Source organism: Lontra canadensis, unplaced genomic scaffold (genome assembly GCF_010015895.1).
Source record: "Lontra canadensis isolate GAN:19392208 unplaced genomic scaffold, GSC_riverotter_1.0 scaffold23, whole genome shotgun sequence".
Classification (NCBI taxonomy): Eukaryota; Metazoa; Chordata; class Mammalia; order Carnivora; family Mustelidae; genus Lontra; species Lontra canadensis.
The window spans coordinates 6084316-6105955 of NW_022631017.1; the positions used below are offsets into that span (position 1 = coordinate 6084316).

Sequence of the window (21640 nt, forward strand, 5' to 3'; positions counted from 1 at the left end):
TAGGCACACAGCTAGAACAGGACACATCCATGCTTGGAGAAGCCCAAGCGGTAGAATACGTATCTATAAATAGATACTGACCTCACAAATGGATAGGCGTTCACCCAGAGCCAATGGAAGGCAGAATCCAGATAGGCTTCCAGGAAGAGGTGTGTAAAATAGGTCTGGTGGGAGGCAAGGCCCCCAAGTGGAGATTAGAGAATCACAGGCAGTAGGACAAGGAAGCAAAAACAGGTCCCAAACGGAGTCACCAGCTCTCTCTCCAAACATGCTCTTCCTGGTTCACTATCTCTCGCACCAGGATCACCATGGACCCTGCTTCTCAAGCCAAAACCTTCCACAACTCTCTGACCTCCTTTATCCCTCGCCTCCAGTGAGTCAGAGTCCTGTGCAGTCTCCTAAATCTCTCATATGTTACCCCCTTCCTTCTCTCTCTTCACCCCTCATCGCGGCCTGGGACCTCCGCTTCTCCTTGGCTCCAGAGACAGCCTCCAAACTGGTTATCAGGTTACTTTTGCTCCAAGAGAATCCATTCCACATAGAGCATCCAGCCCGATTCTTTCTTAAGGCGGGGTGGGGAGGAAAAGTAATCTGCATCTGTCATTATCCTGTCAGAATCCTTCCCCAGTTCCTAGTGACTTCAACGTTAAGCCCAAACTGCGAGACCCCTGGTGGTCTGGCCTCGGCTCACTACGCCAAGCTCAACTCTGATCACTTACAGCTTCAATGTGCTGCAGGTCCTCTAACAGGGCGGCTTACAACCCTGGCTGCCCGCTAGGACCACATGGAGAGCTTTATAAAACACCAGTGCCGGGGTGCCTGGGTGGCTCAGTGGGTTAAGCCTCTGCCTTCGGCTCAGGTCACGATCTCAGGGTCCTGGGATTGAGCCCCGCATGAGGCTCTCTGCTCAGCAGGGAGCCTGCTTCCCCGCTTCCCCGCCCCGCCCCGCCTCTCTGTCTACTTGTGGTCTCTGTGGGTCAAATAAATAGATATAATCTTAAAAAAAAAACCACCAGTGCCAAAGTCCCATTCCCAGGGATTCCTCCCAGGACTACCAATGTGCAGCCAAGGCAGAGGGCACTGCTCTCGTCGAACACATCTTTTTCTCACGTCCGGGTTTACTGCCATGTCTCTGTTGCTAGAGGCACTGGAGCTCTCCTAGCTTCCTGGCCATCAGGCTAGGGACTTCTTGTCTTTCTCACTGTTGTATTTCCAGGACCTAGAATGGTGCCCAGATCATAGCTGGTGCTCCAGGAATATCCACAGAAAGGAGTGATAAGTGATTTCTTTCCCCCCTTCTCCAGGTTAGATCTCACTCATTTTTCAAGATTCAGCTTAGATTTTCTAAAAGACACCCCCCTACCCACCCCATTCCTCTGGTCTGGATTAGGTTACTGTGACCTACTGTGAGTGATCTTAGCACCCAGGATTCCCCCCATTAGAGGGTGTAGCCCACCACATTGTCTGTATCCCTCACTTAGGCTGTAAACTCAGAGGGGGCCCTTGTCTGTGTGTTCAGCACCTTGCAGAGCGCCTAGCACATGGTCGGGTCTGACTGAGTAAGCGCAGCCTGAGTAAGTAGAAGAGGGTGAGCATGGTGTGCTGGTGTTATGGCGAGTGTGGTGTGGCACTGGTGGGAGAGGAGGCTGGGGAGGTACACTTGGAACAGGCTGAGAAGGGCCTGGTAACAGCACTAAGGAATTGGAACAGTACTGGACAATAGGGAGGCAGCAGAAGTTTGAAGTGAAGTGACTTCAACAGTTGAGTTTTAGGGCAGTCACTGGCTGAGGCTTGGAGGGCTGGGGGAACGCCAGGTGGCACTGGGTAGGGAACCAGCTGGGAGTCTAGAACAATAGCCCAGGGAAAAGAAGATGAGGGGGGCCCAGAACTGAGAGAGAGACAGGACAGTACTTGCAGCCATGAGGCCCCGGGAGGGAGAATGAGGCACTGTCACCTTCTGCTTGGGAGCCTACCGATGTGGCGTTGGGAGCACAGTCGGGTGGTGCTAAAAGCTTGGACTCGGGAACCAGGCTGGCTCGATTCAAATCTTAGCTCTGCCACTTGCTAGGTCTTGGTCCTGAGGAAGTCACTGTCATTTCTTCAATTGTTCGTCTGTTAAATGGAGACAGCAGTAGTTCCTACCTCACAGGAGTGTTAAGACTGAATGAGATAATACATGTAAATGTTCAGCCACTGCCTGGCACACGGCGAATGTCAAGTAAGAGTTAGCAGAACAATTTCTATTATATAGCATGGCGGATTACCCTCGAAGATGGCAGCCCATTACTTCCATCTCTCTCTAGAGGCCCGTGGCCCCACCCACCAGGAGGCGGAGTCTGTTTCTCCTCCCCTTGAATCTGCGGTGGCTTTGTGATTTGCTTTGACCAAAAGAGTGCACTAGAAGTGACACTGTACCGATTCGGTCCAAGCCTAAATGGGCCTGGTGGCCTCTGCTTATGCCCCTTTGGAAGTCAGGCACCATGCAAAGTTGAAGTTCAACCACCACAGGCTAAGAGACCAAGCGTGAGGGAGAGGCCACCAGGAGAAGGTAGGTACACCAGGCAACAGCTAGCACTAAGGCCCCAGACGCGGGAGGGAGGCTATCTTGAACACTCCAGCCCCAGCTGAGCCCACAGAATTGTGAGAAATAATAAGTTATTGTTATTTTAAGCCATTAAGTTTTGGGATGGTTATGCAGCAACAAAGGATCGAAACTTACATAGAGGAGGAAAAGAGTATCACTGGGGCACCGAGGATTTCATTTTAGGCCCTCTACTTCAGATGGGGTATTTTTTGTTTTATTAAGATGAGGTATTTTGGATAGAATATAGTTCCAAGGACAGTAAATAGTGACTTGGCAATTGCTAGAAGGGTATTGGCAGTTCAGGGTCAGGCTTAGGAGAGAGGTGGAGGAGGCAGGGAATGGAGAGGTGGTCAGCATGTGGACAGGAGTCCTAGGAGAAGGTAAGGTGGCCAAGGAGGTGAGAAGGATGAGGAGGGGGTACCAGGAGAGAATCCTGACCTCACGGGTATTTAACGAGTGGGCAGAGAGAAGTCTATGAAGGAGACAAGAAGCAGCAGGGATAAGAGACAGACACGGAACTAAAAACCAGGAGCTGTGCTTTGAAAAGAGGTACTCAAGCTCTTCGAGCTACAAACAGCAACAGGTTTGAAGTTAGAGGGGAAGAGAGCAATCTCGAAATCAAATAAAGTGATAGAGGCAGAAGTCAGATGAGAAGGGGCTAAGGAGGGACGATAATCAAGAAATGTAGATTATGGTTTTAAGACACAGCAAATGTAGACATAGCATATGTAGATTATGGTTTCAAAAGTCTGTGGTTAAAACCAAACTCAGAAAAAGGAGTAGGCTGGTGGTTGCCAGGAGCAAGGGATGGTGGAGGGATGGGTGAAGATGGTCAAAACATATGAACTTCCAGGGGTGCCTGAGTGGCTGAGTTGGTTAAGCGTCTGCCTTTGGCTCAGGTCATGATCCTGGAGTCCTGGGGTTGAGTCCTGCATGGGGCTCCCTGCTTAGAAGGAAGTCTGCTTCTCCCTCTGCCTGCCGCTTCCCCTGCTTGTGCTCTTTCTCTCTCTTTCCCTCTCATTTTATCTCAAATAAATAAATAAAATCTTTTAAAAAAAAAAAGTACAAACTTCCAGTTATAAGATGAATAGGTTCTGGAGATGTGATGTATAGCACAGTGGCTATAGTTAACAACACTGTATTGTGTATTGAAAGTTGCTATGAGAGTAGATCTTAGAAGTTCTCGCCCGACACACACATGAAAGGTAACTATGTGAAATGATGGATATATTAACTAACTCTTGTGGTGGTTACTTTGCAATACACACATATGTATATCAAACCATCATGCTGTATATCTTAAACTCACACAATGTTATATATCAAATTAAATGTCCACAAAGCTGGGGGGGAAATAAACCTAATTACCTATACGCCCAAAACTGTTCTTAAAAAATAGAAGACTGTAGGGGCGCCTGGGTGGCTCACTTGATTAAGCATCCAACTCTTGATTTCAGCTCAGATCACAATCTCAGGGTCATGAGATTGAGCCCCACACCAGGCTCTGTGCTTGGTGTAGAGCCTGCTTAAGATTCTCTCTCTCCTGGGACACCTGGGTGGCTCAGTGGGTTAAGCCTCTGCCTTCGGCTCAGGTCATGATCCCAGGGTCCTGGGATTGAGCCCCACATCGGGCTCTCTGCTCAGCAGGGAGACTGTTTCCTCCTCTCTCTCTGCCTACTTGTGATCTCTGTCTGTCAAATAAATAAATAAAATCTTTAAAAAAAAAAGAGAGAGAGAAGGAAGAAAGAGCATCCACTTAAGTGGATGATGGGACAAAAAGAAAATTGTTGTAAGTTGAGGGAACCTACTTGCTGGGAGGAGATGCTGAAGAAGAGAGAGGAAAGATCCTGAAGGAAGAGATGATGAGTGTGGCTGGAGGTCTCAGAAACATGAAGGGGAAGGGATATGGAAACTCAGGTGGATGGCTTTGCGTTGGTTGAGAAGGTAAAGACAAAGAGGCGGATCTTCACAGACAAACTGTAATTGAGATGGGAGGCAAGTTCAGGTTCCAAACCGGTGAACTTTTTCCTCTGTGAAGAGGAGGTAAGCTCATCTGCTGACAGGCAGTGGGGCTCCTGGGAAGTGACAGAACTTTTTCTTTTCTTCCTTTTTTTTTTTTTTAAGATTTTATTTATTTGAGAGAGAGAGCACACACAGGAGGGGTGGGGGAGAAGGGAGGAAGCAGAGCAGAAGGAGAGGGTGGAGACTCCCCGCTGAGCAGGGAGTCCGATGTAGATAGTGGATAGCGCACTCCACCCCCCCACCCCCCCGCATGATGACCTGAGCCTGTTAGGCATTTAACTGACTGAACTACCCAGGCATCCCATGATAGAACTTCCTGAATGAGGGACTGCAGGTGGCAAGCCTCAGACTCTTCTGGAAAAGTTGCTTTACGTGGATTCCCTGCCTTCTGAGGGTCAGGCTCTCAACACCAGCTTCTTTCCTGGGGCCTACCCCACACTCCATGTCCCTCCCCTGAGTTGGTCTCTGGGAGGTTCTCAGTCATTCCCTCATTCATTCTCCAAGTGCTGATAATCTACACCACCCAGCCTCACTTCTCTGGGCAACATACTGATCCTCTTCCCACAAAGCTTTCTTTCTTTCTTTCTTTTTTTTAAGATTTTATTTATTTATTAGACACAGAGAGAGAGACCACAAGTAGGCAGAGAGGCAGGCGGGGGAGGGGGGCAGGCCCCCTGCTGAGCAGAGAGCCTGATGCAGGGCTCGATCCCAGGACCTGAGATCATGACCTGAGCCGAAGGCAGAGGCTTAACCCACTGAGCCACCCAGGCGCGCCCCCCCTCCCTCCCCGACAAAGCTTTCAAACCTTACCCACACTTACAGACAAGCCCAGCCCTCTCCTCCCATATCCAGCAGAGGACCTCACTGCCTCCTTCACAGAGAACAGAGAAACAATCCGACTCAGCTGCTGATTACCAAACATACAAATTTACCTACAGCTGCACCCTCTCCTGCTGATACAGCGTTTTTTAAACATGCAGTTTAATTTAGGGGGCCTTGATTAGTATTTCTGGAATGCAGTAAGTAGAACAGAAAATAGTATCTAGTGTACATTGTAAGCGTATTTACTGTTTCTTACAGCCTCTGTTTCGATTACCATGCATCTGTTACTGTGGGCTGAGGTCAAATAGTTTGTGTATGTTGGAAAACATGCAACAATAAAAAGTTTAAACAACAACACTGCAATGTTGCTCTATTTAGGATGGATCCTTGCACCCGTGCCTGTGCTTTGTGACCCACTCCCCCCACCCAGCCTTTTCAGGACCCTTCTACTATGAACCTTATATTTCTTTGTAAAAAACAAAAACCTCTCACTGGCCTCCTCTTATCCCCCAGTTACTGTCCCTTCCCCTTCACAGGAGAACTTCTCCAAAGAGTTATCTGTGTCACTAGCTCCATTACCACCACCCCCCAAGTCTACTGCCCACAGCAGTCCTCTGGAATATTCTCCAGAAAGTCAGCAGTGACTCCATGAGCCCATACATCTAGAAGATACTTTGCAGTGCTCACTCACTTCTTATTCTTACTCACCCTTTCAGCCTCACTTAAGCCCCACAGAAGTCTTCACTGACCTCCCCAACAAGGTCAAACCTCCCCGGGGCAGCACTCACTGTTCCTCTTTCTTCTGTAACTGTTGTCAGTCGTCACTGTTACACTTTTACATGTTTCTGCCATTACTGGCCCAGTTAGCCCTCCTCAAGGAGGAAAGGACTCTGTCTTTATTCACCTTTGCAGCCTGAAGGGGTCTGTGGGCTCAGCAGGGGGCTCAGCAAGTGCTTCATAAACTGAAGCTAGATTCAAAAATGGCCCTGGGTGTACAATGATGAAAAGCGTTCCAGAAAACTGAAAGGGGATGAAGGCGAGGAGAGCTAGGGGCAGAGGTGGAAGGAAGGGGCTGCTCCTGTCCGGCTTCCCAGACCAACCTGGAGCCTTTGCAAGGACAGTACATGCCAAGGACATGCTGTCATCTTTCCGGGTCGGGAAAGTCAGCAACTAAGTTGGGAAATTTGCCTAATGTTAAATACTTGGCATGTAGAGCTCTTTAATGAATGCTTTATATCTGCTATATAGTCAATGTTTGCTGAAAGATGTTACCTCCTTTTTGGAATGCAGCTACTAGAAAACAGGGCCTGGACCTCTTTGTTTGCCTGGTATCTCCTATCCACACCGGGTCTCTGCTAAATTCCACAGAACCGCAAAAGGCCTTATTCCTGGCTGGCTGGCCATAACTGAAGACTGCTTCTTGTGCTGAAATGTTTTCATTTCCTTTGGCATACTAATACATAAACATTCCTAATGATATGAAAAGATCAAGTGAATACAACAAATACTTAGCATCCAATATGGTATGGAGATGCGACCGGCAACATCCAGACAGGGAGAAACTCTACTGAACAAATGATCAGGCTCTTCCAACAAAACAATTGCTCAGGAAAGAGGGTGGCTTTAGAAGTGATTAAAGTAATTGAAGGAACAGATCAACTAGACACATTGTGTGGAACTTTTGGGGATCCTTAGTCAATAAGTAACTTAAACAGGGGGAAATTATAGCATAATCAAGGAAATATGAATACAGACTGGAACTCTGATGATAATGAAACTTCTCTATGTTTCCAGGGAATGTGGTGATGGTATGTGGTCAAGTTTTAAAAAGGCAGTCCTCATCCTTTTGAGACATACTGAAATACTCACAGACTGTAAAAGATGAAATGATACAATGTCTGGGATTTGCTGTAAAATAATCAGGGGGATGGGGTGTGTAAGTGGCCAGAGTTTTGGAAGAAACCAGACTGTCAGTTGGTAACTTGAAGCTTGGGTGATGAGTACCCATCCCCTTCACTGTCCCTCTTACTAGGTTTGAAATTTTGAAGATGTTAAAAAATCAATCTCACAACAGAATCATAAACCATAAATGTTTGTTAAGTAATTTTTGAAGCCTGGAACACCTTAGGAGTCTTTCAAGATGTCTCAAAGAGAGCAGCAGTCCTTGATTCACAAACTCTTTGAAATTTTGAAAGTAGGATTCAGAGTTCTTGTGCTGCTTGCCTTTTGCCACATGTCACATTGTTGTCATGAATCACCCTGTCTCCCGGCATTGGAACAGGCCCTCTCCTCCCAGGAGCTGGGATCCCTTTCAAGGATGCACACTGAACTGACTGCCCTCAAATGTCAGAAGAAAGACCCAAATACAGCCTGGCAACTGCTAGAGATTTTCTGGCCCTCCTGTTGCTTTTGAACATAGAAATGTAGCTTCACGTTCCTATCTTGGCCACCTACCTTGGCTTGCAGCTCTGCTGGGGGCTGTAGGGAACTGTCAAGCCAATGTTTCATGAGGACCAGATCACTGACCCCTGCCCATTCCCACTCAGGCTCCACATCAGTCTCTGAAACTGCCTTCAGTGCCGGGGGCGGGGGGGTGTCAACAAGCTGACTTGTATGTTTTCATCAAAGGACAAGGAAGGGGCTATTCTTTCTCATAAGAGTTTGATCTGGGGCGCCTGGGTGGCTCAGTGGGTTAAGCCTCTGCCTTCAGCTCTGGTTGTGATCTCAGGGTCCTGAGATCGAACCTCGCATAGGGCTCTTTGCTCAGCAGGGAGACTGCTCCCCCCACTGCCCCCACCCCCTGCCTGCTTCTCTCCCTACTTGTGATCTCTGTCCAATAAATAAATCTTAAAAAAAAAAAAAAAGAGTCTGAACTATTCAGAAACTTCCAAAGTCTACTGACCTTTATGCCAAAACCTGTTTTGGGGCAGAAATGAAGTTCTTGGGAAGGTCTCACGACGTTCAATTCCACTTAGGATAACAGACACTACCAACCACCCACAGATTCACTGTGGCTAACACAGAAATGTTGCCTCATGCACCTGCAGCTCCAGTAAACCTCGTTCCGCTACAAACTTTCTTAATTTGAGTGCGACAAGTTCGATTGCTGAAAAACTTAAGGAAGGCAGGTCGGTTTTTGTTTTTTGACGTTTCCCTAGCAAAATAAATCTTTAAACCTTCCTTGGTTAAATCAACTCTTTACAAAATAAAGCGGCTATTGCATTCCCCCGACTTAGACAAGATAACCAGCTACATCTCATTCACCAGCCTCAGAACCAAACCTCACAAAAAGCAAAAAGCCTCATCCAACTTGCACATGAAACAAAGCGAACGAAAACGAAGAATATATACTACAAGTACAAGCACAGAAAAATATTACCACCCAGTTCCCGGTTTCCAGCCGCTGCACACACATACACACCGGATACCCCCACCCCTCACCCTGGAGAGCAATTTGACGAGCGCTGTGATCTGTGCTTGCTTGCAGTGGAGAAATACAGGAATTTATGTATTGTGTTTTGTTGTTTTAAATGGGAAGGGAAGGAGGAGAGTGGGGCGTAAAAACTGGAAGTAAGTCTTAATTCTCTCGTTTCTTCCCATCTTTCTCTGCATCCAAATGCAGACGTATCAGTGAAATTTCAAGTGACAGTTTCTTGGACAAATACCCCAATTAGAAACGGTGGAGGCTGGGAACGCGGTGGAGAGCAGGGTGAAACCAAAGCCTTGCAGGGCGGGCGGGGTTAGAGACGCGCCCCGCGCTCGGCGGGCCGCACCAAGCACGCGAGGTTGCGGCGGGCCCGCAGCCGGTGGCGTCTCGGCTCAGAGCCGGCCGGTTGCCCGGCGTTTTGCTAGTGACTACGCCGGCTTGGCAGCCCACTAACACCTCCGGCTGATCCTGACTTTAGGCTAGGCTCATTCACTTCCGGTGACAAATCCCTCCCACCACCTCTAGAAATAATATAACATTTCCCCAAGGCTTTCCTAAAGACCGGCCCCACGGAGAGCTGCAGAGCCGGGGGCTGGAAATCTCACCCCCGCGCCGCCAGCAGCGCTCAGGGGCGGAGGGAGTGACCGCGAAGTGGTGGAGGGGGGAATGTGGGAGGAAGAGGAAGGGGGTGTGGAATCTCACCCTCCCCCGCCCCCACCCCTCCGACTGCAGCAATTGGCCAAAAAAATAGTAATCCGTTTTTAGGCTACCCCTGGGCCCCCGGAATCCGGTTGCAGTGAGAAACCCAGTCTCTTCCATCCCGGTGCCCCTCAGCTACTCCCGCCCCCGTAAGTGCCTGCGGGAATCCAGGAGACCCCAGGCCACGCCGAACTGCTGCGGCTGAGAGGGGAAGGCGGGTAGAATAAGGGTTTGGGGACGGCAGGAATGGGTTGGGGGAGGGGTGGTGAAAAGGAAAAGAAAAAACCAGAGGCATGCAAGCGGCTCCCTAGCCAGCTGTTCCAGCTGCCGCTTCCTCCGGCGCGGGCCGGGCGGTGCAATATACCCCCCCTCCATCTTTCTCACCACTACCTGTACCCCCACCCACCATACGCACACATTCCCCCCACCAGTAGCGGATCTCCGGCCCGTAAGGGGGTAGTAGGGAGGAGCCGGGGGGAGGGGGAGGCCTGCGAGTTTCTAACCTTGTTCTTATAAACAAACCCACATGTGCAGCTGCCGCTGCTGCAACTCACCCCACAATCCCGGATATAAGTCCTGCCCCTTTAAGAGGAAAAAAAGCTTCCCCCTCCTGTCTCCCACCCCACCCATCCACAAGGACCTTTGTCTCCCCACCCCTCTTGTCACTCGGCCCCGCCTCATATCCCCGCCCCCTCGACGCGGAGGGACCAATGGGCGAAGAAAATAAGGCCAGGGCTGACGTAAGCGTGTCCGGCCAATCACAGGACGCGTTGGTGGGCGGCCCCAGGGAGGGCGCGCCCGGAGGAAGCAAGGTAGGAGAAAGGAAGCTGGAAGTCAAAATGGAGAGCGCTGGTTGCTCCGCTGCCACGGCAAACGGGGCCATGGGTTCGCCGCGGGACCGGAGCATGGTGCCTGAACGGCTTCAGAGACGAGAACAAGAGCGGCAACTGGAGGTAGAAAGGCGGAAGCAAAAGCGGCAGAACCAGGAGGTGGAGGAGGAGAAGAGCGACTTTTTCGCTGCCGCCTTCTCTCGGGAGCAAGTGGCGGTGGGAGAGCTTCTGAAGAGCGGGGAATCCATGGAGCAGCTGGAGGAGGCGGCCGCTCGGCTCCAGGGCCTGCAGAAACTACTCAACGACTCGGTTTTGTTTCTGGCCGCCTACGACCTGCGGCAGGCACAGGAGGCGCTGACGCGGCTGCAGGCGATCCTGGCCGAGCGGCGCCAGGAGCTGCAACCCAAAAAGCGTTTCGCCTTCAAGACCCGGAGGAAGGACGCTGCTTCGGGCACCAAAGTCGACGCAGGTCCTGGCGCCCCGGCCGCTGAAGGCGTCCCGACCTCCCCGCCGCCATTGAAGGAGGAGGGAGGCATCGGCTCCAGCTTTGTCTGCGGCTTCTCCAATGTGGAGTCCCAAGTCTTGGAGAAGCGGGCGGAGGAGCTGCACCAGCGCGACGTCCTTTTGACCGATCTGAGCAAATGCACAATCAAGCTGTATGGCAATCCCAACACCCTGCGGCTGGCCAAAGCCCGAAGTTGCACACTGCTCTGCGGCCCGGTGTCCACCTCTGTGTTCCTGGAGGACTGCAGTGATTGCGTGCTGGCCGTGGCCTGCCAGCAGCTCCGCGTACACACTACGAGAGACACCCGTATCTTTTTGCAGGTGACCAGCAGGGCCATCGTGGAGGACTGCAGCGGGATCCAGTTCGCCCCCTATACCTGGAGCTACCCGGGCATCGACAAGGACTTCGAGGGCTCTGGTTTAGATAGGAGCAGAAATAACTGGAACGACGTCGACGATTTCAACTGGCTGGCCCGGGATATGGCCTCCCCGAACTGGAGTATTCTCCCTGAAGAAGAGCGAATGATCCAGTGGGACTAAACAGTTGTCGCTGTGTTCTTCACTCCTACCAAATACTTCCCGTGTGGGACCAGCTCCTGCTAATGGGACCTCAGAGTTTACTTATTGTTTTCATACTTTGTATGTTTTCAGTATTTTAAGGCATGAGATTGTGATAGGCTCCTACTTGTGATTTCCATTAAATTCACCACAGGTCTAACACTTTGAAGCATTTTTGCTGTTTCAGTAACGTGTAGTAGCTTTGATTTGACCATGATCGTTTGAAGCAGCAAGAGGAAGAGTGTGGGTGTGTGTTGGTTATTAGTGATTTGTGGCGTTTAAAACTTAATGACAAAGTAGGCTCTCAGTAAATATTTAATAAATGAATTTAGTAGTGCTCTGTTAGCAGCCAGTTAATGTAAAGTATGGTATCAAACTTGTGCAAAACACTAGTAATTGAGAGCTCTTAAATTGAAGGTTTGACTTCCACAGGTATTACTCAGCAGGGCGGTGCAGACCGGTGTTCAGGTACACATTCGCTTGGGCTTCTGGAATCCAGCTACTCATCCAATTGTTTGGATCCAGAGTTTTGGCATCGACCCCAGGAAGCTCATGAGTCTTACCTACTGTAAAGCAATAATAATTATAGCTACCAGTTTTTTTGTGCCCTTAAAAGGTCATAGACAATGTTCTAAGCACCTTACTCATATAAACATGACAAAGTCCAGAAAATCTTATGAGGGAGGTTCTGTTAGCACCATTTTTCAGGTGAGGCAGGTGAGTCGCCTGAGTCACACGGCTTACGTGGACTAGAATTTGAAACCAGGTGGTGTGGCTTCAGAGCCCACCTTCGCAACCCCTACAACATAGTGATTTTGAATTGTGTTAGTTGAGTTGGAAAGAGAGCTTCCAAAGTCATTAAAGAGGGCAAAATGCTTTTCCTGATAGCTCAGGAATAAATATGCTACATATCCTCACACAAAAACCAACTAGCTGAGTCTTAATTTTTTCCACTCATTTTGCTATAATTTTCGACTATTACATATTTGGCATTTTGCCCTGTTACCACCCATTATTCCTAAGTGGAAATTTAAGAGTTTCAAAAAGCTTTTTTGGGTCTAGTGGCCTTATAACTGCAGACATTTTAATAATGACCACAGGCATTAAAATGCTTGTAGTGCTTTAAATATTTATATGTTCTATCTTGTTCCAAAAAAGAACTTACGGTGGCTTTTAGGATATGTGAAATGTAGCAAGATAACAAATGAAAAGGAGGAACAAGGGTAGAGTCACCCAGGCATAATTGAGGCCGGTAAAAAATGTGGCCTACCAAGCTCTGTTCTAGCTAGAGATGAATCTGGATTTTTTTCCCCTCAACTATCGGCTGACTTGAAATAATCCTAATCATGTCACAATGTGCAACATCTACAAAGGAAAGGGACAAAAAAAAATCTGTTGTTTCATAGAATGAATTCTGGTAATAAAAAGAGACAACATGTAATGAAATTCTCAACTGTGTGTTCACGTAAGAAACTAGGACTGGTATTGTAAAGCAATGCTCCTAAAGACTGATAGTTTAACACCAAGTGAGTGCCCTTCAGGAAACAAAAACCATGCTTATGGCACTGATGGGCTTGCAATTCCTATTTGTGGATGGAACTTTCCTAGGACAGTTAAGTAGTTGCATCCAAAAAAAGGTCCCTGCTGTCTGTAGTAGATAATAAAAACAAAATCATGGCCGTTTGAACCATAGTTGGTGCTTGCTAATCTCAGCTGAGCTTTCCTCTATCTTTCGAAGTTTTTCTGACCTCCATAGCTTTGCTCTACCCTATGTCTCTTAGGACAGCTCTTCCCTTTCATTATGATTCCAGTGACTCAACAGCCCTTAAATTTAAGTATTACCCAAGGTTTTACCTTTAGCTTCTTTGTATGCATGTTCTCCAGAGCCGCAACTCTGAACCTCTGTGCACAGTTCTGTCAGTGGGCTCACTTGCCTGTCAAATTCATATATTCTTAAAATCTCCATTTTCACTTCTTTCCCTCCCAAGTTCCATATATTTTTTTTTTAAGATTTCATTTATTTATTTGACAGAGGGAGAGAGATCACAAGGAGGCAGAGAGGGGAGGCAGGCTCCCTGCTGAGCAGAGAGCCCAATGCGGGACTCCATCCCAGGACCCTGAGATCATGACCTGAGCTGAAGGCAGAGGCTTTAACCCACTGAGCCACCCAGGCACCCTCCATATTTCTTTCTATGGTGTTGCTCTTCTCCAGGCATTCGATGCTTATGAAAGCCAAGCAGGTAAGGTCAGGTTGTTGGGAGAAAGTCATTAGGGAGTGGGGGACCAGGTGACTTGGCAGACAAATTTAAGCATTTTAAAAACAATGTACAAGGGGCACCTGGGTGGCTCAGTGGGTTAAGCCTCTGCCTTCGGCTCAGGTCATGATCTCAGGGTCCTGGGATCGAGCCCCACATCGGGCTCTCTGCTCAGCAGCGAACCGGCTTCCCTTCCTCTCTCTGCCTGCCTCTCTGCCTGCCTCTGCCAGAGATTTATTTGATCTCTGTCAAATAAATAAATAAAAATCTTAAAAAAACAAAACAAAACAACGTACAAACCAAGCAAAACATTTTTTGCGGGGTCCGCATCTTGTCCCTGAGCTGGCCGATTTGTAACATCAGACTTCCAAATCCCGTCAGTTCTGCCCTCAGCAGATATTGCCTATTTATCCTATCCTCTCAAGTCTTTCTGGCATTTCAGAAAGTTAGACATTGTTACATTTTCCCTAGATATAAACTGTGATGGGTTTTTTTTGACCAAAAAAAACAACAAAACAAACAAAACCATCCCTGAATCAAAGTCATTGATTGGGAGGTGCTTGGCTGGATCAGCTGGTAGAGCAGGCGACTCTTGGTCTCAGGCTGTGAATTAAAGCCCCATGCTGGGCATAGAGATAACTTTTTTAAAAAAACTTTAATTAGAGTTACTAAGTTTTTATTAAGCAAATTTAATAATGTCATTATAGTGAGAGCATATTGCACCAATAAGTGTAATAACTATATATTTTCATTAAAAAGTCATTGGAGGGCACTGGGTGGCTCAGTGGGTTGAGCTTAGACTCTTGATTTCAGCTTAGGTGATGGTCTCAGGGTCTTGGGATAGAACTACATGTCTGCTTGAGATTCTCTCTCCCTCTGTGCTCCCTTTTGCTCTCTCTCTAAAATAATAAATCTTTTTAAAAAGTTAAAAAAAATCCTCTAGGGAAGCAATAAAATTGCACATTAATCAAGCAGTCAAGTTTATCAAACTTCATTTATGATTGGCTATGTTAGACATAATTCAGTACAGTATTACATAATTGTAAAGTATCTCTCCAGAGTATCAACCCCATAAAAATAAGAGAAATGGCCAATACATATAAATTCTAATCCTGAAGTTCTGACTGCAATGCAGGAGTTATTGACAAAGTTTTAATTGCATTAACTAGGAAATGAACTAAAGCAGCAAGATGAAAAGATTCAACTTTCTATGGGTAATGTTACAAGGTAATACAATGTTTTAGAAACATCATGCAATTACTCTAGTATCACAGAAATTAGATGACTAAATTGCACTTAATTCCAAAGTCTTGGGGCACCTGTGTGGCTCAGTGGGTGAAAGCCTCTGCCTTCAGCTCAGGTCATGATCTCAGGGTCCTGGGATTGAGCCCTGCCTCCTTTCTGCCTGCCTCTCTGCCTAGTTGTGATCTCTCTGTTAAATAAATAAATAAAATATTTTTAAAAAATAAAAAGTCTCATTAACTCGGAAACTTAGTCACACTACTTGACTATTTTTCTTCTCTTATGAAGAAGATAAGTTGGTCATTGCAATTAAGATGAAGGGAGATGAAGGGTCAATAATTATCCAACTTAAGTTTCAGGAAGGGCAGGGGCAATATGATACAGAAAGCCATGTTTGATTCAACTGAACAAATACTTGAGCAACTACGAGGCACCTGCTAGTGCTGGGCACTAAGAATGCAATGGCCAACAAGCATGTGGTCTTCCTTTACGGAGCATACAGTTTAGGGGAAGATGAATGAAAGAGCAATCCTGATAGAGAAATTCTGAAAGCTCTGAAAGGGCAGTGCCTTATCACCTCTCCAGTTTAGAAAAGACATTAAGTAAGGCATCTACATCAAACACCCATCCAGGGGCTGAATTCCCTGAATGACCTTTCTGCCCACTACCTACTTGGATCAGCAACCGTTCACAAAAGGATGCAGTTACTAGTCACAGACCTGTCTTCCAATTTCTCAGATACTGTACTCACTCTGACCTTTAAGAACTGACAAGACCAGGCAAGACAATTCAAGGCCATTTACTTACCTGGTAGGCAAGCTCAACATTCAACAAATGCTGTATTGTGAAGATAATATTATTATTATTTTTGGTTGAATACCTTTCAGTTGTGTTATTTCGCCAAGAAAGCTATACATAGCCTAATTTTTAGAACTGTTCTCAAGGTAGAGGTTTGAGTCTAAGATGGCAATGCAGTGGATTTTTTAACACAGGTAATTTATGCACAGGGACAATAAGATTAGAATGAAAGGAAAATCTCCCTTTGTTTGATCCTAGCCATTCAGTTCTCTTCAGAGAGCAATCATCCTGTCCCTGTTTCCTTTATTCTGTGTGGTTTTTTTTTGCATTTATAAACTTAAGTGAAAAATATCCTTTTATCCTCCCACCCAAATAGAAGCATATTATGTAAACTATTAGGCTATCTTCCCATGTGAAGACATGGTAATTTCATTCTCTTTAACTGCTGCATAGTATTCCATTCCATGGACTGTGCTATGCTATACTTTTTTTTTTAAAGAGTTTATTCATTTATTTGACAGATCACAAGTAGGCAGAGAGATAGGCAGAGAGAGAGAGGGGGAAGCAGGCTCCCCACTGAGCAGAGAGCCCGATGTGGGGCTCAATCCCAGTATCCTGAGATCACGACCCAAGCTGAAGGCAGAGGCTTAACCCACTGAGCCACTCGGGCGTCCCTGTGTTATACTTGTTTACCAGCCTCTAACGATGGACATTTAGGTTGTTCCAATATTGAGCCATTAGAAAAATGCTACATAGTCTTACATATAAATTATTTAGCATTTGTGCAATGTTGTCTATAGGTTAAGCACCTAAATGAGGAAATGCTGGACCAATAGCTTATGATCATTTACAATATTGATAGATATTATCAAATTGCCTTTCAAAGAGGTTTATCAATTCATGCCCTCACCAGTGATGTCTGAGAGCACTGCTTCTCTACATCCTAATCAACGTGCTGTGCTATCAAATCTTTGGCGCTCTGCCAATCTGATCATTACAAAGTGTACATCTTCCTGTAAGAGCAGTTGTAATCATCTCCTAACTTGTCTTCCCATCTCTGAATGTTAAACTCTTCTACATGCAGCTGCCAAATTATTTTTCTTAGAGCATGTCACTCCTGGTCTAAAACCCTCTGAGGTTCCCATTCCCTGGCCTGGAACACAAGCCCCTTCACCATCTGTTCTCCGCCTACTGTTCCTACATAATGTTTTGCTGTTTCATCACACAACACTTCATGCTCCAACTAGTCTGAACTAATACCCATTAATCAAACACAGTGCATCAATCAGGGACCTGGCAGGAAACAGATGGCGCACTCAAAATGGATAATTTAAGAAGAGCTTAATACAGCAGCTCTTTCAAAGCTGTGGGTAGAGTTTAGGAAGAGCAGTAAGAAATGGTGTGATACCTGTCAGCACTCCTAGGGCCGAATGGACAAAACCATTACCTGGCAGGAGCTTTGGTGGAGGGATGCCGCCACAGTGGGAATGAAAAAATGCCACTCTTCTGCTGGTGCTTTCCATTGCCTGCGCCCAACTGGAAACTTTAGGACAAGGAGGTCTGTTGGTGCAGTCCCTGTCTCCCAGGACGCAGAGCAGGGTGGAGAAAAATGAAGAATGGATTTGGAGGAACAAATGGAACATCATCAGGACAAACACCTGCCATACTTCCTGGCCTTTTCTCAAGCAGTTCCTACACTTGAGTCCCTGTATACGTGCCAAAATTTTGCACAAGCCAAATGTCACCTCCTTTGGGAAGTTTTCTGGGATTCCCCTTAGTTTCTTTGAAAAAGAAGCATAATATTTTAAGATAACAGGGCAAAAAAAGAAAAGTGAATGAGCAAGTCTTCCTGAAGTCGAATTGCATTCTCTGGTAGGCACAGGTTTTGAGGGAAGGAAAGATTTGAAGGAAGTGGGAGTTGAAAGCCAATGCAGCCAACAATCCTGTGATGGCAACACTTAAGAATGCGTGTCCTGCATAATCAGATACGAGAAGCCACTATGCCTCTGACTCAAGAAATGATTTCTGCAAAGTCATTGTCCTTTGGAAACGCTTAAGAGATGAGACATCAGAGGAAACACTTCTCAGAAAGACCACAGAATGAGCTCGCGAGAAAAGAACAGGGTGGGGTGCCAGGCTGGCTCAGCCGGTAAAGCATGTGACTCTTGATCTCAGGGTTGTGAGTTCGAGCCCCACATTGGGTGCAGGCATTACTTATGATAAAATCTTAAAAGAAAAAACCCCATAATTTATAACATTGCATCTCTAGGAAAGATGGGTTAGACTTGAAGCACCCTGATGATGTATGACTGACCATAAGAAACATTGACCTTGTTCAGTCCAGCAGCACCTACATGACAGCTGGGTCTCCCTGAGGGCTTTGTGAAAAGTGCTGCTTGTGATTATTCATATCAGAAATTTTCTCCTAATAGCACTTTCTATTATTTTAAGTAACAATAGTGTAGCAGGGGGCACTGACCACCCATATCTCTCTTTTTCTTGTGCCCCGGTGGACTACTGCAGGATATGGCCAATAGCTAGTGCCAACATGTTCTGGTTCCCAAGACTGTTCCAAACCCCGTCGCTGTTCTGTATGGAGGGCCGGAAGAGTGAAGAATTACTCCCTGGGAGCAGCCCTCAATGAAAGCTGGCCAGGAGCTAGTGAATAAATACCTGGGCTCCCTCAGCACAGATGGCATGACTCAGAGGTGATGCCCTCTGGATTTCCCCAGTGGAAGCTGGCCTGAAAGCATCCTCCCTCTTGGCTGCCTTCCCTCCTGTATCACTTCTTCCCCTCCCGATTGGTGCCACATGAACTTTCCAAGTTAACTACTTTCCCTCAGATCCCGGTCTTAGGGTGGTGTTTTTCAACGTTTCTTTCATTATTATCCCCCTAAGGAAACTTTTTAGACATTTCTTTCCCTAATCACCTATATAATTCCCTGTCTATATAATTTTAAGACCACAGATGCACTGTAGATTTCTGTGCTGTGCTGTATCATTCATTATGTATATCTATGCTTTAGCCATAAAAAGTAAGATTTTTCTTTTGCCCTTGAATTGCTTATATAAGAAGAAAGTCTAAAGATGAGTGAGCTAAGTGTCTAGCTTAAGAAGTTACAAAAAGAGAGATGCTTGGGTGCTCAGTCGGTTAAACATCTTTGGCTCAGGTCATGATCTCGAGGTCCAGGAATGGGGCCCTAACTCAGGCTCTGTGCTCTGCAGGGAGTCTGCTTGTCCCTCTCTCTCTCCTTCTGCTCCTCCCCCTGCTCAAGTTCTGTCTGTCTCTTAAATAAATAAATAAATAAAATCTTAAAAAAATTACTAAAAGAATAGCAGAAACAGAAGAAACAAAATACAGAAAAGAGGGCTTCCTGGAGGGCTCAGTTGGTTAGGCGTCTGCCTTTGGCTCAGGTCATGATCTCAGGGTCCTGGGATCAGCCCCGCATCGCATCAGGCTTCTTGCTCAGCAGAGAGCCTGCTTCTCCTTCTCCCTCTGCCTGCTGCTTCCCTTACCTGTGCTCTCTCTGTCAAATAAATAAATGAAACCTTAAAAAAAAAGATATAGCTTTTGAAGTACAGAACCAGAAACTAGATCTGTCCTGAATAAAGTTGTTTCTTTACTTTCAGAATTATTGAGGAGGACTGTTGAGATAAGAAACCTGCATCTTTGATGAGAGAGTAAATCACCATTATTTCATATCTTAAAAATTTTCCAGACTTCTTGAGCTATAATGACATATAACTAAGTTATAGTAGTTTAAGGTAGACAACATAGGGGTGCCTGGGTGGCTCAGTGGATTAAAGCCTCTCTGCCTTTGGCTCAGGTCATGATCTCAGGGTCCTGGGATCGAACCCCTCATCGGGCTCTCTGGTCAGTGGGGAGCCTGCTTCCCTTCCCCTCTCTCTGCCTGCCTCTCTGCCTACTTGTGATTTCTGTCTGTCAAATAAATAAATAAAAATCTTTAAAAAAAAAGGTAGACAACATAATGATTTGATGTATGTATATGTTGCAAAATGACTACCCCAATCAGTTAACAACTATTACTTCACCTAGTTTCTCCTCTTCTGATAAGAACTTTTAAGATCTACTCTCTTAGCAACCTTCAAATATACAATACAGTAGTTAACTATAGTCACCATGTTGTGCATTGTATCTCCAGAACTTTTCTACCTTTTACCTAAAATTTGTACCTTTTGACCACCTTTACCATTTCCCCTACCCGCCACACTTCCCCACCCCCTGCCTCTGACAAGCAATAATTTGTTTTCTGTACCTGAGTTCAGTTTCCTTAGATTCCACATACAAGTGACATCATATAGTACTTGTCGTTCTCTTTCTTATTTCACTTAATATAATGGCTTCAGGGTCTGTCAATGCTGTCATAAATGGCAGAATTTTTTTCTTTTTTAGTGGCTGAATAATCTTTCACTATATATATATGTATATATTTACATATATACATATATATGCCACATTTTTTATGGAGAAAAAGTGGACAGATGAAAAGTGGAGTATTAGTAATAATATTTTGACATATTATTAGACATTTACATGTCTTATGTAAATGGATTACCTATTTATGTCCTTTGCCTATTCTTTTATAGGAATTTTTTTCTTATTGATTTAAAAGTGCTCATTACATTTGAAGGTTATTGACCCCTTTTCATATTTTTCTTTGTCATATATTTTGTAATTTTAATTTTTAGCTCATTGTTTGCCTTTCACTTTTGGTTCATGGGAGTTGTTTTTTTTTTTTTTAAGATTTTATTTATTTATTTGACAGAGAGAGAGATCACAAGTAGGCAGGCAGGGGGAGGGGGGAGCAATCTCCCCACTGAGCAGAGAGCCTGATGTGGGGCTCGATCCCAGAATGCTGAGATCATGACCTGAGCCAAAGGCAGAGGCTTAACCCACTGAGCCACCCAGGTGCCCCAGGAGATTTCTTTTTATTGACAAATAAAAGTTTTTTATTTTACATACCCTTATCTACTGATATTTTCTATACTGACTTCTGGCTTTGAATCATGCCTTGTCCACCTTAAAATTATAAAAGCGCTACAAGAAAATGTAGGAAATATTTACAGATGAATGCATTTTATCACCTCGGGAACTTGTTGGAGATGCAGTTTTCTGGGACCTGCCTCAGGGCTTTTCATTCTTCAACTCTGTCATGAGGCCCCCAAAATCTGCATTTTTAAGAGTACATAAAGTTGGGTGCTTTTTTTTTTTTTAATGTATACATTGTTGGGGTGCCTGGGTGGCTCAGTCATTAAGTGTCTGCCTTTGGCTCAGTCATGATCCTAGGGTCCTGGGATTGAGCCCGGCATTGGGCTCCCTGCTCGGCAGGAATCCTGCTTCTCCCTCTCCTGCTTCTCTGCTTGTCTTCCCTCTCTGTGTTTCGCTCTGTCAAATGAATAAATAAAATCTTTAAAAGAAGAAAAAGCTGTATACGTTGTTACCTACCTTTATTCATTATATCATATTAAGTGGGGCTCTAGCTTTACTTTTCTCAATTATCACCCAGAGTTCCCATGGCACTCATTTAACAATCTGTTCTTTCTTTGTCACTCACTTCTCTGCTACAAGCATCCCTTGGCCTGGTTCTTGCACTTCAGACTCTGCCTTATTTTTGTCATTCATGGCCAAAGACTTTCACTGGGATGAAATGGCCCTCAGAATTCTTGCAGCTTTTGTCTATGGAAATTCACCTGAGGGCACGTGGGTAGTTCAGTTGGTTAAGCGACTGCTTTCTGCTCAGGTCATGACCCCAGGGTCCTGGGATCCAGTCCCACATCGGGCTCCCCCTGCTCTGCCAGGAGCCTGCTTCTCCCTATGCCTCTCTCTGTGTCTCTCATGAATAAATAAAAAATAAAAATCTTAAAAAAAATAAAAAGG

At 45.9% G+C, this 21640-nt stretch overlaps 1 protein-coding gene across 1 annotated transcript; it reads left to right on the top strand.

The window, feature by feature from the left end:
* The first annotated feature begins 10274 nt into the window (after positions 1-10274).
* Positions 10275-11618, top strand: TBCC (tubulin folding cofactor C). The gene has a single exon (XM_032862157.1). It carries the CDS (start codon positions 10394-10396, stop codon positions 11426-11428), a length of 1035 nt encoding a protein of 344 aa, XP_032718048.1. The 5' UTR covers positions 10275-10393; the 3' UTR covers positions 11429-11618.
* Positions 11619-21640: the final 10022 nt, after the last annotated feature.

Bases quoted from the DNA above. Each gene is read 5' to 3' on its own strand.
- TBCC (XM_032862157.1), top strand. From the start codon at position 10,394: ATGGAGAGCGCTGGTTGCTCCGCTGCCACGGCAAACGGGGCCATGGGT.